Source organism: Microchirus variegatus, assembly GCF_963457635.1.
Source record: "Microchirus variegatus genome assembly, chromosome: 3".
Taxonomy (NCBI): domain Eukaryota; kingdom Metazoa; phylum Chordata; class Actinopteri; order Pleuronectiformes; family Soleidae; genus Microchirus; species Microchirus variegatus.
This window is the reverse complement of record NC_139804.1, coordinates 21482319-21497777: the sequence shown is the minus strand read 5'-3', so window position 1 is coordinate 21497777 and position 15459 is coordinate 21482319. Positions and strand designations below refer to the sequence as shown.

At 38.7% G+C, this 15459-nt stretch overlaps 1 protein-coding gene across 1 annotated transcript; it reads left to right on the top strand.

Annotated features, from left to right (window-relative positions):
• Nucleotides 1-2303: 2303 nt before the first annotated feature.
• On the top strand, nucleotides 2304-6912 carry mrps23 (mitochondrial ribosomal protein S23). The gene is made up of 5 exons (XM_083886146.1): nucleotides 2304-2420; nucleotides 4001-4192; nucleotides 4760-4837; nucleotides 4984-5110; nucleotides 6170-6912. The coding sequence occupies exons 1-5, from the start codon at nucleotides 2377-2379 to the stop codon at nucleotides 6317-6319; spliced, it is 591 nt and encodes a 196-aa protein (XP_083742272.1). The 5' UTR covers nucleotides 2304-2376; the 3' UTR covers nucleotides 6320-6912.
• Nucleotides 6913-15459: the final 8547 nt, after the last annotated feature.

Here is a 15459-nt window from a genome sequence, read left to right as displayed (position 1 = left end):
TATTGTATTTATGACTCTCTCCCTCTCCTGCTCTTAGTCCCTCCCCTGTTTGGCTCACTCCCTCCGTCCCTCTCTCTACACCAACCTGTTACATGCTGACATTCCTGAAAGAAACCTAGCCTTACCAGCCTGCCCGTCCCTCTGCTCTAAAAAAAATCTGTTGTGGAACCTGAAAAGCCACTTGATGACTAATTATACAGTCTGTTCACTTTTCTCTTCTTTTCAGAAATCTCTCCTCAAATTCTGTCTGTGCTCTCACTCCTGGGATTTCTGGGCCCTAGTTCAGGTTACAGTAAAGGACAATTAACAAAAATGCAGCATGCATTTAGAAGGTGTTGGATATTGTTTTCTCATGTGTGTATAGCATAATGTGAGTTGCATTTCTATTACTGTTGGGACAGGGCCCCTTACAGCACTTTATCTCTAGTCACCTGACAGGGAGAGTTTAAAGTTCAATTGCACTGATTTTCCACTGACACCGAGTTCTGAATTTAAATTCATAAACAACAAATAGATAGTGCTATACACACACACACACACGTATATATATATACATACATATACATACATACATACATACATACATACATATGTATGCTTGAGTAGATAAATAAATAACATAGATAATAAAGCAATATAGCTGTTCACTGTTGTACGCTTGCTTGTCTTTTTTTAATGATTTATCAATTTTTTCCATGCACTGAGCTAATACAGTACTTCTTACATAAAGATAAGCAAGCTGTCAGCTCTTGAAGCAACAAAATCTGGACTGCCCCCTGGTGGCAGTCTAGAGTATTGGTCATAAAACCTGACCCTTCAAGTTAGCTGGTGGAGCCAAACTAAATTCACATTAAATACATCTTTCCCAAAATAGAAATAAAATTATTTTTATTTTCAACCTTTACTTAACCAGGAAAAACCACATGAAAATACTCAAAAAAATCCTGTCCTGTCATTTTAGGGAAATGTAGTTTTTCAATGTAGTATTGCTACACCTGTGTTATTTGATAACATTATGGTCAGCTATCGTGATTGACAGCTGAAAATACTCACGGTTGGTCCAGTGGGTGTATCGTCACACCTGTGCTTCTATCTTTTGCTGGCATTTTATCTGGGGGAAGATTGATGCAGCAGTGACTCTGATGCTCTCTTCACACCAGCTCTACACATTGGGACTTCTGTGGCCAAAGCAGATGTACACCAATTAATCTCATCATCAAAACAGGTAACTGGTTTTAATAACGGTGTGTCTGAGCAGTGACTTTGTCAAACCAAAAAATCCATTGAGAATAACTGAAAGTTTAAATGATGTAACCATCCTACCACCCTTTCCTCCCTCCTTCTAATGGATTTTGCTGTCAAAGTAAATCAAAAACATAAACAATTCATACAGAATGACGGACTGACATTTTATATAGTTTGGATTCACTGTATATCACAGCAAATCTAGATTTTACATCCTTTTCACACCAGACACTCGATTGACAGGCGAGTGTTCTGTTTTTATACAATAAACTTTTCAATATGCACTATATATACATGACACTTTGTCAGGCACACATGACACTGAATAAAGAGGTAGAGGTGGTAAAAAAAAACTGTGGTCTTCTGCTGCTGTAGTCCATCTGTGTGTCTCCCATTCTGATGCTTGAATTGAACAGCCCAGTTTATATAGGCCCAATTCTCACAGCAGTCATTTTGAAAATGTTTTCGCAGGAAAAGCACAGATGTGACTGATCACATTGACGATGGCTCTGTTCAGTACATGTAAGTCAGGATAGTCAGAGCTTAGTCATCATTAAGTTGATTATTTACACCTGTGATTTCCCTACTGTCACCTGTCAAAATGGCTGTTTTGCTCAGGGCCTACTGACTTCAGTGATTGGGACTGTTTCTACCATCCAGTCCCTCCTGCTCAAACGTGTACATGTCTCATGTTTCAGTGATTGAATATTTGAAATTAAATCCTGTCTCTACTTCCCTTCTTACATTGTTTTTGATGAAACCTTGTTTTCTCTTCCTATTGCTGGAGTGTGCTCTTGCGCTACACCACCGATATCATACCTCCGGATCTATTTTCTTTCAGCCTGTTCAGCTTTCATTTCCGTGTACACCCACGTAAACAAAAACCCATTTCACAAACAACATACAATTTTTGCTTATTCATTTGGTCTGCCAGTGGAGTATGAGCAAATATTTACCTGATCGGCTTTCATGTCTTTCACTTTCCACACTCAAAACTGAGGAGGGCAGTATTTCTCCTCTGCTGCTTCTAGTCCACCGCTTCGCCACAGAAGAAGAATACTCAATACAGTAGATATGTCTATGGGACAGTGTTCTTGCTGCTGACCTCTGTCTGTCAATTTAAAACACGGAATGGCGGGCAGCAGACTAGAGAAACTGGGAACAGTATTCGAACGGTAAGACAGCAGCATTTTAACCTTGTATTATTCGGTTCCTTTCGCTAGCTTGGCAGCTAACGGTGACTATTAGCAGAGCTGTATTAGCTAAAGTCATGATGTCCTGGGGGACATTACGTCAAAAGCCCAGTTCTTTGCCCAGTTACTCACTGTGACACACACAGTGCTGATGAAGTCGCACGCACTAACCGAAACACACAGAAATGTGTCTCAGGTGTAAGGAAATTATTTACGTTAGTCACTTTGCCAACTGTGGCCACCATGCCGACAATAGCACCATTAAATGACGTTTAGTCACATCAACACAGCGCTACGTCCAATTGGTCCCCTACTGGCAACACCGGCTGTGGCACACTTTCAGTAATTAATGTTTTATGTTTCGAAACAAACACAAACCATGTGTTAACATCTTGAGTTTTTAACCTCGGTTGAAAGTGTAGTAGGCGCATTAGCGCCACCTTTAGTTCCGGAGTGTGAATGCAATAATTCTGTCTTCAAGAGCTGCACAATGAGTCACAGAAATATCAACATGAGCAGTTTACATATCGACAAATATTAATACACTAAGACTCGTCAAATTAGAATAAATGTAGATTCTTCCTTGTACTAATTTCTGTTGGCCAGAAACTTACTATCAACGTAGATACATATTTTGAGGCTGTTAGTTTTTCCAAAACAGTAAACAAAAGACATCTCTCACAGCGTCCAACTTGCTTGAATAAATGTATTGCTGCTTATACATTGACATTTGTTACAGGAACGATTTCTTGCACAGACCTCCTTCAGGCAGAATGTGTGGGGATTGTTGTTTCAAGTCCTGTTGCTGCAGTCCCACGCACCTGCCTCTCAAAATAGATGTGCAAACTATACTTTTGTATTTTTAAAGACACTGTTTTCCAATAAGAACATGATGGAATGAAACAAATGCCTTTTTTTGTACTGTCTGCAGCACAGTCACTGTCTGGGTCTAAGTTTGCAGAAAACCCAAAGCAGAAAGACATTACCACTTGTATACTAAAGTGTTTGTTTGAGTCATATTATCAGTGCAATATTCAACATCACTGCATTTTGTGTTTTTATTTAATATTGTACATCCATAGATTTATAAAAATCAGACGGGACAGAAATGCTCTCGGCAGCATTATAAATATTTGCTCACTGGGATTTCGGTATAGAGACCCGTGTCTCCAAAAATATTATTAATGATCATGATCACATCCTGGATTTTGAGTTCAAGTTCCTACCCTCAGTCACTCGTTTCTCTTCCCCCTGAGTAAGAACAAATAGATACTCTAAATCTTGTGTCCCTCAGCTATCGGACAAATACATTCTGATTGGGGTAAATTTTACACATTTCTTTTTCCTTTTTTTCCGTTCCTATGTCCTAGTTCTCTGATGCCAAATGCCTCGACATGCTGTATGTTTGTATGGATGATGTCTGAACCTCTCTAAATGTCCTCTGTTCTTCTTTTTTTGTGATAACATAATATGTATTCATGTATGTATGCAAGACTGAGCCTGTGTCTAACTGTTACTGTGTTAGAGTTGACCCTACAGTATGTGATGGCCTCTGATTGCAGGGTTCGAAACCTGATTCGCTCTGGAATCATAAAGCCGTCAGAGAAACCCGTCTGGTTTGATGTATACCAGGCTTTTCCACCGAAGAAGGATCCTGTTAATGTGAAGCCACTTATTACCCCCAGACCCAGGGGCAAGGCCAATGTCAAGGAAACTGTGCCCGATATCTTTTACAGAGAGGATGAAGTTAGAGCGTAAGTAAACTACTCACAGCAGAAATAAGAGCAACTGTGGCTTGTTTTAAGAAGCTTACACCTGGCATCCGCACGTTTTCAACCCCCTAAAATTAAGATTTACAAACTGATACTTTTGGAAAATGGAAAAAGCACTCAGTCAGTTTTTTAGTGTCAATACACTCAAAAGCATCATGCATCAATCATCCCATTTGCCTGATTTGCAAGGATCATTAAAACAATTTAATAAATCCTGATATTTCAGTAATGGAATGTAAATTAAATTTGCCATTTCATTATTTTAAGTAGCTAAAATTACAATTTATAATTAGGCAATTCATATAATTTATTCAGTATAATTATATAATTATTTATAATTGAAATGTAATAATGCAGAATTATCCTCAATACATAATATTAACACAGTAAAAGCTGCAGCATTGCTAAATGTAATGGCATCGGTGAGTCAGTGTTAGTGAAATTTGCCGTTTTCCTTGAGCTCTTCTGGACTTAATTGTTGTGTGTTTGTTCATGTTTTATTAAGATGTACAGGCTCTGCTCACCCACAGCTGTCTGTCTGTTTTTCAGGAAGTTCTATGAGCAGTATGGTGCAGGTCCTCGGATTCTTGATCTCACCAAGTCATCCTTTGTATCTACGTCTCAGAGGTACATTTGGTTGTTTTCTTATGAACATGGAAATAGGATTTTAAGTGGTTTTGTCATGTTATTATCTGTTGTGCACACTAAATGTTTGGTGAGTCTTTAAAAAAAGTTTATTGTATGTATTGGTAACTGTCAGCTTGATGTTGCAGGTTCGTCGATAAATACACAGAGTTGAAGAGCCACAGCAAGTTGGATGATCCTGCTCTGTTTGAGGAAACTGGGAAAGCTCTACTCGCTGAAGGCATCATGCTGAGGAGGAGAGGAGCTCCTCCACCTGTAAGTGTTTTGCTATAAGTAAAAACAATTACTGAAACATTAACATAATCACAGTTAGCCTCATATTATCATTGCAGTCATCCGCCCCTTTAACATAGGCTAACAGTATGGTCAGCTGCAAAAGCTCACCTCCAAAAGACATTAGTAGGGCTGCAATGATTAGTCGATTCTATTCATTATTAATCGTGTTTTGTTTTTTTCAATAATACATCTAGTTTCAGCTTCTTAAATGTGAATATTTTCAGGGTTTTTTTTGCTTAAAGGTACAATGTGTAGTATTTAAGTGTTTATATAACCCAAAATCCACTTTTTTATACATATTATGTGCTCCTGCATTGTCTAGTCGCTGTATAATAGTTTTTGTTTCATTTTCGTAGTGTTTCAAAAAGTCATGTAAAATAACATGACCGCGGACCGCGGTTGCATAACCACTGTTAGCAGCAAGACGCCATGTTTCTACCGGAGCCTGTAAGGACAAACGCGAGAGAACAAAACAAGCGTCCCGCCTCCTCTCTCTCCGCTTCGTCTGCTACGGCCGTGGTAGCTCGCCCTCTCCCTCACCTCACGAACCTCATCTGCTGACACAGAGAAAGACAACGAGGACGACATTTGACCAGCTGCGGATACCGTATCGCTCAGGGAAGGGAGGGGGTGAGCAGAGCAGCAGGTCTTTGTTGTAAATTTCAGCCTCTCCTCTAGATGTCACTATAAACTACTTACTTCCCCGTTAATATAACAAAGAAATCATTAAAATGTAGTCATTTTGGTTTGTGGACATAAAACGACTGTCCATTCATCCATCCATTTTCTACAGCTTTATCCTGCACATGAGGGTCGGAGGGGGTGCTGTGTCTCAGCTGAGAAAATCACCAATCCCTTCCAGTTTAAAAAAAAAAAAAAAAAAAACAGGTCGTGAAAGTAGAGAAAATAAAAGGGCAGCCCTATACATTAGTTTTCAGCGTTGGGCTGTAAAGTACAAACTGACTGGACTGTTCAGTCTCATGTAATGTTTTCACCAAAAGGCAAACACATGTTTATAGTACTGCTTTGATCCTGCAGGTGTCAGCAGTGTCCAAGGATCCCACGCTCAAACTAAAGCTAACAGACATGCTGGCTGAGCAAGAGCAGTGGGCAGTGGATGCAGACAGCAAAGAAACAGTGGACCACAGAACACAAACACACACACCTCCCACAGACCTCAGCAACTGAAGAAGGACCACCGATGGATGAGCTTTGAATGTGGTTTTGTTTGTATTCTTGTTGGGAAATGTTTGTCACAATCTCTCAGTCAGCAGGGATTTCTGCCAGGATCAGGAGCTTCTCACTGGACTGTTTCTGACTGATTCTGTTTCCAAGAATCTATACACCACAAACAGGTTGTTGTCATTATTAACATGTCAAAAAGAAACCCACAAACCCTCAGTCTACGTCGCAGTCGAGTAGAGAATGGCCCCCGAAAACAAATCTGGAAAAAAGTCAGTGAATGAACACAGACACAAAAGTGAAAGATCGAAACCTGGACTGGCTTTATTTCAGGCCTGGAAATTCTAATGGTAATTTGAATGCAGAACTAATACAGTCAGTATGTCAGTGTTGAAATCACATACAGTGACTTTATCTGTACTTTATCTGCACCTGGTGATAAAAAGGTCAGAAGACTCAGAAATTCTGAGTAAGTTCCAGAACTGGTTTCTGTATTTACATCTGCCACAAACATTCACCTGAATTCAAAGATGACCAAATTAATATTCGTGGTTGAAAGCCAAGGTCACTGTGACCTTGTTATTAATGATCTGTGTTGCCCTTTGAATGCTTTTATCTTAAGAGTTGAAGACTTGTTTGTTCATTGACATTTTCCCCCGCCAACATCTCTATGTTTGAGTGAAAACAATAATAAAACTGAATTTATAATTAAGTGGAATATTTTGTTTTTTTTGTTACCTTAAAACATAAACATCAGTCTGTACTAATATCAAATAGGGAAAAATGCAAATATCTATGATCACACTGCAGTCAGAAAGCTAGATCACGGGTCCTTATTTAAATGAATGATTATTGTGATTTTTGCATGTTACGCAAACGGCAGCTAATTTTAAACAACAGAACTATACTGTATGAATGTACTGTACTTGCTATTTCTTAATTTACCTCATTTTGTCTAAGAGTGTTCTTGATTTAAATATTCATAGAAAAAGGCACGGAGGAACTCTAAAGAATTGAATGCTATTTTTAGTTCAGTGTCTTTGTCTTCCGATTCAAAGACTCCACAGTCACAGCGATATCTCATCATGTCGACTGTACCTCAAAGTGAAATAATCGTTCCTCCTTTTCTCAGTTACAATAAAGCACAGCATGGTACTCACTTTACTTGACAGCTGTATTATTATTGTTTCAAAATCAGAATTGATCACTGTGTGCACATACAATGACTGTGACTCATATAAAAAAAATGCATAGATAGTAACTTAAAGGGTGATTATTTTTCTCCACTTGGTCTAATGAAGAATATATTTAAAATCATTATGATTCTGCTGTGTTTGTTTAATTCACATTCTATTACAGAGACAGAGCTTTTTTTTTTAGATCTTTTAGTCATAAAACTTGAATGAAATACAGTAAGTAGGTGTAGGGCAGAGTAGGGCTTTTATTTTCTTTGAAGGAAGTGACTTTGACGTTGACTTTTTGTCAATTTTATATATTTATTTCAATCCAAACGTCCTCTGTTGTTGTGGGAATGAGACACGTATCACAGATCCACTGTCTGATGATCGAATAACACATTTATCGCTGGAAATTAGTCACACACAAAAAAAAATTTTTTTGGGTGAAGTGGTGCTTTAAGGTAAGTAATTTGACAAAACTTCTATGCAAGTTTCAATGGAGAATAAAGTAATCCGAATCGAAAAGAACAGCTAAAGAGAAGTGAAAAGTTGCTGGCTTCTAATAGATCGCATTGGCATCCACTACAGATTTCTCTGTGCCTCCCAGCTGCTGATTATGATTGGTGTGTTATTGCTCACTGGAGCATAACAAAGTTGTTATGTTGTTTTGCTTGCATTAATTCAATTGCCACACTGTCACAAATGTAATTATCCTGCTGCCACCTGCTGCCTCTGACCCACAATCACCAAGAGGCAGCTAATTACAACTTTTCACCTTCTAACATTAGTCTGCTTTATGCACTTATAAAAATATACGATATACATATATATATATACACACAATCCAAGCTGTTGTTGTTCCCAACTTTAAGCAAAAATAATCTGTGAAACTGAGCATATGACTGTGGCGGCAACTCTGACTGAATGAAAAGGAAAAGCAACCCTGGTTTAATTCAACATCTGCATGGACTCACACAGCACAGTTCCAGCACAGCATAAGAGATGAGCAGACGAACCAAGAGCAGTAAAGAAACTGTCTCAATCTTGTTCTTCGGACCAGCCTGGACTTCTTCTTTCAGTCCCACCGTATCGCGCCCTTTATTTATTAAATATGCGTCACACTCCACTTCACGCATACTCTTAAATAAGGTTAAACACACATTTAAATCAGTTTTTCCTTCTTGGTTTTTATAAATCAGCAGGACTACGTATAGGATTTGGTCATTTCAAGAAGACACAATCATGTCACTGTCTTCTACACCTGAAAGTGCAGAGACGCAAGAGCAGAAAGAGTCAGCACATGCATCTAAATCTGATCTCCTGTGCTGCCATGTCAACTTTTTTTTTTTTTTAGAAGCTCTCACTTCATAACTTGTCACTGACTCTCTCACCCATAATAGGAAATGCATCACGTTGTCCTATTTTAGTCCCAAGAGTAACATTAAATATTGAAGCCATCACGGGCGGTGGGTAATGATGAAACGGCCCTTATTAATTATAGCTTTGAATAAATAATGTTGCTCTGTGAGGATCTATCTGTCTTTTCTCTTGCTGTCCCTTCTTTAATTTCCTATGCCATCCCCATTTTCGCATCTCATCAATTCATTCAGGAACATTAGATGTTGTGATGATTCACACATGCACTTTTTTTTTTGTAGGAGAAGTTCAGTTCAGTTCAGTTCAGTTTTCTGCTCTGCTGCTCTGAAAAGCGGCAGTTGGATGACAATTATTATAGTCTTCATCCTCGTGACACAACTCAGGACTATAGATCTAGATTTAGGCAGGGTGACAGGTGCTGTGTATATTAGAACTTTTGGATATTCAAATTATCTCCCTCTCTGCTCATCAGTGCTGCTTTAAGCGTCTCACAAAAGCTTTAAATCTTAGAATGTAAAGTATTTAGTGTTGTGATAGTCTGTTTTAATTCTCTATGGATTTGGAATGTGAGGCTTTACAAACTCAAAAAAGGCTCTCTAATGTTGTAATAAAGCAGAAAATCTATACTTAAGATATCATAGACTGTCACACATTTGCACACACAGAGGACAAACGCATGCAGATCACACGGTATAACGTTAGACAGTCGTAACTTCACACTGGACTGGGATTCTGTTCTTAGATTTCCAACAGTCTAGTTCTCTTTCTCTAGACAGCCCTGGAAGACAAAAGTGATCCTGTGTTTGCTCCATGAGTCGCTTGATTCTTGTCTGTTTCATCAAGATGAATGAGTGTTCTCCCCAGTGTTCTCCCCAGTTCATGAATTGTCTCTGCTTGTAAATAACGCTTTATGTTACAACCAGACCGAGGGGAAAACCTGATCGCAACAAGACGAAGGAGACTCCCTCTTCCCCAACTCTCCCCCCAAAAAAACCCACCAACAACAAACTACACAAACCATTTGAAATGTGTTTCAACAGTTCAACATGTCTACTGTCACTCTGATGATCAGGCCTCTTATACTGGAACCTCCTGTGCAGGACCAATCAGCTCCCACGATCCACCTAGACACTCACACACACGTCTTTCAATCAAACACTCACACCTGCAACCCATCTCACACTCACAGGCAGACACATACACACAAGAAAGGAAGAAAAAAACACTTGTATATGCCAGAAACTGCCCATTTCAGCATATTTTAGATAAATTTCGAAGCCGTACAGGCTGATATTTAAAATTAAAATACAAACTCTGACCAATGAGTCAAGTAAATATAGACATAGAGCGGCAAACGACAAGCAAAAAGGCAGGAACGAGGCAAATAATGTCAAACTGGCTGAACTCAAAAGTCCTGGTTACATTTTAACCTTCACACAGATCCACATTTACGGCATTGTTCTTTAAATCCACACAACACAAGGCATCTTCAAATGAGTTCTCAAGAGACCCTCCTGCACCTGCAGTCATTTTTCAACTTATTTTAATTGGTTCTCCTCACTGAGAAGAGAGCCCCGTACTGTAGTTGTCGCCATCACTGGGTCTTCTTAGCTCCAAATGTTTTCTGAATGGATTTGTTTGGACTCTCTGTCACTCCAGGCCTCACGGAGATGCGCTTTGAAATTGTATGATACTGTTGGTCATAAAATTTAAGTAGCTTTTTAAAGCCCTTGCTGTGATTCAATCGGCTGATCTACTCACTGCTGTCACTGCTATTATTCACTGTTGATTCATGTGCCATCATCCTGTGTTCATCCTTCACATGCCAATCTCAGCTGACGTAGGGAGATAGGCAGGGTCACACCCTGGACAGTTCGCCATGTCCATCACAGGGACACATACATAGAACAACCACCCACTCTCACTCTCACACCTACGGTCAATTTAGTGTCCAATTTACCTAATCCCCATTTTGCATGTTTTTGGACTGTGGGAGGAAACCAGAGAACCCAGAGAAAATTCACTCACACGGGGAGAACATGCAAATTCCATGCAGAAAGCCATGGAATACAAACAAGCTTAAATCAAGCACTTGATTATTATCTCTGTCTTTTTCATTTTTATTTTTGATCATTGTGGTTTTTTTTTTGCTTACTTAGTCCCGAAGTGACATGAGAAAAAAAAAAAGTAAATATTTTGGAAACTCGAGATCTTGACTTTGAAACTCGAGATCATGAATTTGAAACTTGAGATCTCGAGTTCCAAAGTCGAGATCTTGAGTTTCAAAGTCGAGATCTCGAGTTTCCAAAGATTTCCATTATTTATTTTTTTTTCGTCTTTTTTTTTTCTCATGTCACTTCGGGGGCTCCGTAAACACCTGAGTCCAGGAAAAGTTATGTTAAACCAAAACTCCTCCTCTGCCCCATTTCCTCTTCAACAATGACAATGTTTTACAGACTATGAACAGTGACATGCACTTCCTCAAACTATGTGTTTGTTTGCAGGTGAATTATCTGTCAGGTTTGTCCCAGAAACTGGACAAACTTACACAAAACAACTACATCTACTGGAGTGGACGAGTGGACTTCACTGCTCTCTCACAATCAAAACATTCAGAAATGTATGAACTTGTGATTAATAAATGCCATTTCCACTTTTCTGTGTATTTTTGACCTCTGCCAAGGAGGTATGTTCACGCCGGAGTTTGTCTGTCTGTCACCAACATAACTCGAAAATCATGGACAGATTTGGATGAAATTTTCAGGAAATGTCCACAATGGGACCAGGAACAAGTGATTACATTTTGGGTGTGATCCGTAGACGCCATCACTATTTGTATTGCTATTTTGTAGGCACTGCGCTGCCTTGGCGGAGGTCTCCGCTCTCCGAGTGCTATTCCAGTTATTTATATTTGACATATTGCTGTATATTCAATTATCCGATTTTTATAACAATGACATTATATTTTTTTTACTTCGATCCACAAACATAAAAACTCTCACTTCCGCAGAAGCAAACAAACGTTGTCTTCCAAACAATACACAACATCACAGCTTTCAGGATATCAAAGATTACTAAAATACATTGTGATATCATTTCACATCACTTGTGTCATGACAGCCATAGATGACATTTTTTGGAATGTTAGTCAAGGGTCAGTGGCGTCGCGCAGAGTGGAGAAGATTCAACGAGACAGATGTGAAGGAGAGCGACAAAGCTGAGCAAGCGTCGTTCAAATTCATCTTTTCAAGGCTTCGACAGCCTGAGAGTACACTTTACATGGAGGAACCTGTGTTTTTCCATTTATGGGAATGTTGTGGAGATGATTTAACATTGAATAATTTTTTTGTAATATATTCTCCTGTTTTATTATTTTAGGCTGAGTGATGAAAAGGCAGACTGATCCCTAAACCCCCAAATAAATAAATAAATAAATAAATAAATAAAATGACATTGTTTCTGTTGAGAAGGACCGAACAGATGCAGCTCAAACTCAGTGATTTGACCCGTCATGTGAAGAACAGGTCGGGAACATTACAATACCACAGCGAAACATCCTGCTGCACTGTGGGTTGAAAGGATGCGGAGCTAGCAGCTTATTCCTCTTCTCTGTCAGTGTTGGCCTCTGGGTCAAACTGCTCCAGCTGGGAAGTGGCCATTGTTGTGGTTGTGGAAATCCATCAATAGTTTTTCTTTTCATGTGGTAGAAGCGATGTTCGAGGACGTTGTTGCTGCAGCGTGCGGATTTGTTTTCTGAACGCTGACGGCTCAAATATGTCACTCTTTTCAAGTAGTAACAAATAATCTGAGGATAATATGTCGTCTCCACCTACACCCACATGTAGATTATGTTGTTAATGCTGATTGGTGTCGATCAGCAGGGAAGAACACATTCGGTCAAGTCGTTGAAAACAATTTTATTTCATTCTTAAACAAACACATTGATTTCTGGACCACAGTAGAGAATGCAACCGTTGACAAACAACCTTTATTATCATTAATATAAAATACAAGTATAAAATTATATTTTCCACATCTTGGATGTGCGAAACTCTTATCCACTTTTCCCCACTTTCCCCTTTTTTCTTTGTCTATTTTTTTCTTTGTTTGTTTGTTGTTGTTGTTGTGTTTTCTTTTTGTTTTGTTTTTTTTACAGGGATTGAGCAACCCACACTGAAAGATGCTTTCAGTCTGTTCAGTCAGCCCAAAACTTAAAATGTCCATTAACATTAAAAAAAAAAGGCAAGTGGCAGGAATGAGCAAGGCAATCAGCATTGTCCAGATGAAGGACAAGCTTCCACTGCTACATGTTGAGATATTATGACTCTGCACCGCTCAAGAATTTGTGCTATACTGCAAAACTAATTATTATTATTGTAGTACTTTCAGTACCATTTAGTAACGAGTGTGTTTCCCTCTGTGTATTTATATATAAATGTTGTGCCCATGAATTAAATATCTAATTATCCCCAGTGATCACTGAGAATGAGCAGTAACAGTATGTACAGTTGTCCATTACTAGTCCAGCACTTGCCTCAGGATTCAAGTTTATGTGGATACAGTAGAACACTCACGATAAATATTCAAATACATTACAGGTCATATTATATTGTGTTTTTTTCACTTTTTTTTCCTTTTTTTTTTGGAGCCAACATTTATCCAGTGACAAACTCAAACGTTTAACACGATGAACGTAAAAAAAAATATATCTTACATTCGTGAACTGTAAGCTGTTCAAGTAAAGCGACACCGTAGAACCATGCTACCCTAAAGTGCGAGGCATGAGAGCAAAGTAAGTCATCTGAAGTAATGAACGTGTACGGAAATCATGGGGTACATGTGGAACTGGATCAACTGTGTGAAAAGTTTAAACGGCTCATACTTTAACGACACTTAAAACGGCATTATATTGAGTTATTAAATAACTATGATGTGTCCTCAGAGATAAAGGAACGCTGTTACATTTGTTATTCCAGGCCGAGCCTGAAAAGCCTCTCCACCCTTCTCAAGAGCATTTCGACCAGATGAGAACCAAAAACCAGGCTCTGCAGTGGAGGTGTATCAACATACAGGAGGTTTAGTGTAACAATGGCAGCTTCTTTTTTTTTTTTTGTATTTCATGCTCTACATCAGGGGTGTCAAACTTGAATAACCATGGAGGCAAATGAGCGCCTTGTCTGGTCTGAAGGAAACAAATTGGGAAAATCAACTGTTCAGTAAAGTAAAAGTCCTTATTTTGATATGGAATGTTGAATACTTCATGATAATTACATATTTATGATGAAAAATAAATCCACTAAGAGCAAAAACAGAAAAATATATCTAAAAGTAAGTAACAAAATACTGTGGACAACTGTAATTATGTGTGTAAGTTAATGTTAATAATAATAACCAATTCTTTTTCATTATGACATGATATTGAACGGTGAGCCACCAGTTTGACACCTCTGCTCTACATTGTTTTTGAGCTGCGATGACAGTCAAAGTTTCTAAAGTGGTTTGGGCAGGAACAGATGATTTCATGAGGACAAAGTGAGTTTGGTCACACATACTGCAACACTGGGAAGTCTGCCGGTCTGACATCATAAAGTTATCACAGAAAATTTCTGGGTCTCCTCCATTTTGACCATATAGTGCAGTGTTTCCCAACCCTGAAGACCCTGAAGTCTTCAGGGTTGGGATGTTGCCCTGCTCCAAAACACCTGATTCAGAGGAACAGCTTGTTATCAAGCTTCTGTAGAGTTTGATTTAAATTTAAATGGGGCATATTATTTCCTACGGAGCCCCCGAAGTGACATGAGAAGAAAAAAAAAAGAAAAATGAAATCTCGAGTTTCAAAATTGAGATCTCGAGTTTCCAAAGAAAAAAAAAACAAATCTGAAAAAACATTTTTTTTTTCATAATTTTTTGGAAACTTGAGTTTCAAAGTCGAGATCTTTTTTCCCAAAAAATATGAAAAAAAATATTTTTTTTCCCCAAAAAATGTTTGTTCATATTTTTTTTGGAAAATCGAGATTTTCGACGTTGAAACTCGACTTTGAGACTCAAGATTTCAAATGTTTTTCGTCATTTTTTTTTTCTCATGTCACTTCGGGGTCTCCGTAATTTCCTATTTCTCCAAGTTTACCTAGTTCCCTGGTGTCCTAATGAACATGCCTGTAACATGCTTTGGTCAAAATACCATAAGGATGGTTCAATGGGTTTAATCACCCTGCCAAAACAGCCCTGTTCAGAACGTTCCGTTTAGTAGTATCTCTTTAGGTAGAACGAATCTTAAGGGAAAGGAAATGACATCAGCCACAGAGGCTACTGGGAGCTAACAGCTGTTAGCATTTGAAAAAGTGATCATTTGCAGGCTGTAGCAGGCACATTGTCGTCATATATAACATGTATCCACTGGACAGATAAATCCTCTGAGGCTGGAAGTTTGTGTAGGACTCTGTGCTTCACTGTGGAGCCAAGAATAGAACTTTTCGCGGACTTCCGATTTTCGGATATTATTGTCCTCACCAGCACTCTTGTGTGTTTTATGGACAAAGCGGAGCTCTGCGAGACAACAAATTCAGGAATTTAGCGCATTGTGACGTCCCA

Coding starts and splice junctions, on each gene's coding strand:
- mrps23 (XM_083886146.1), top strand. CDS start 2,377: ATGGCGGGCAGCAGACTAGAGAAACTGGGAACAGTATTCGAACG. Junction 4,193..4,759: donor AGAGAGGATGAAGTTAGAGC/GTAAGTAAACTA, acceptor TCTGTTTTTCAG/GAAGTTCTATGAGCAGTATG. Junction 5,111..6,169: donor GGAGAGGAGCTCCTCCACCT/GTAAGTGTTTTG, acceptor TTGATCCTGCAG/GTGTCAGCAGTGTCCAAGGA.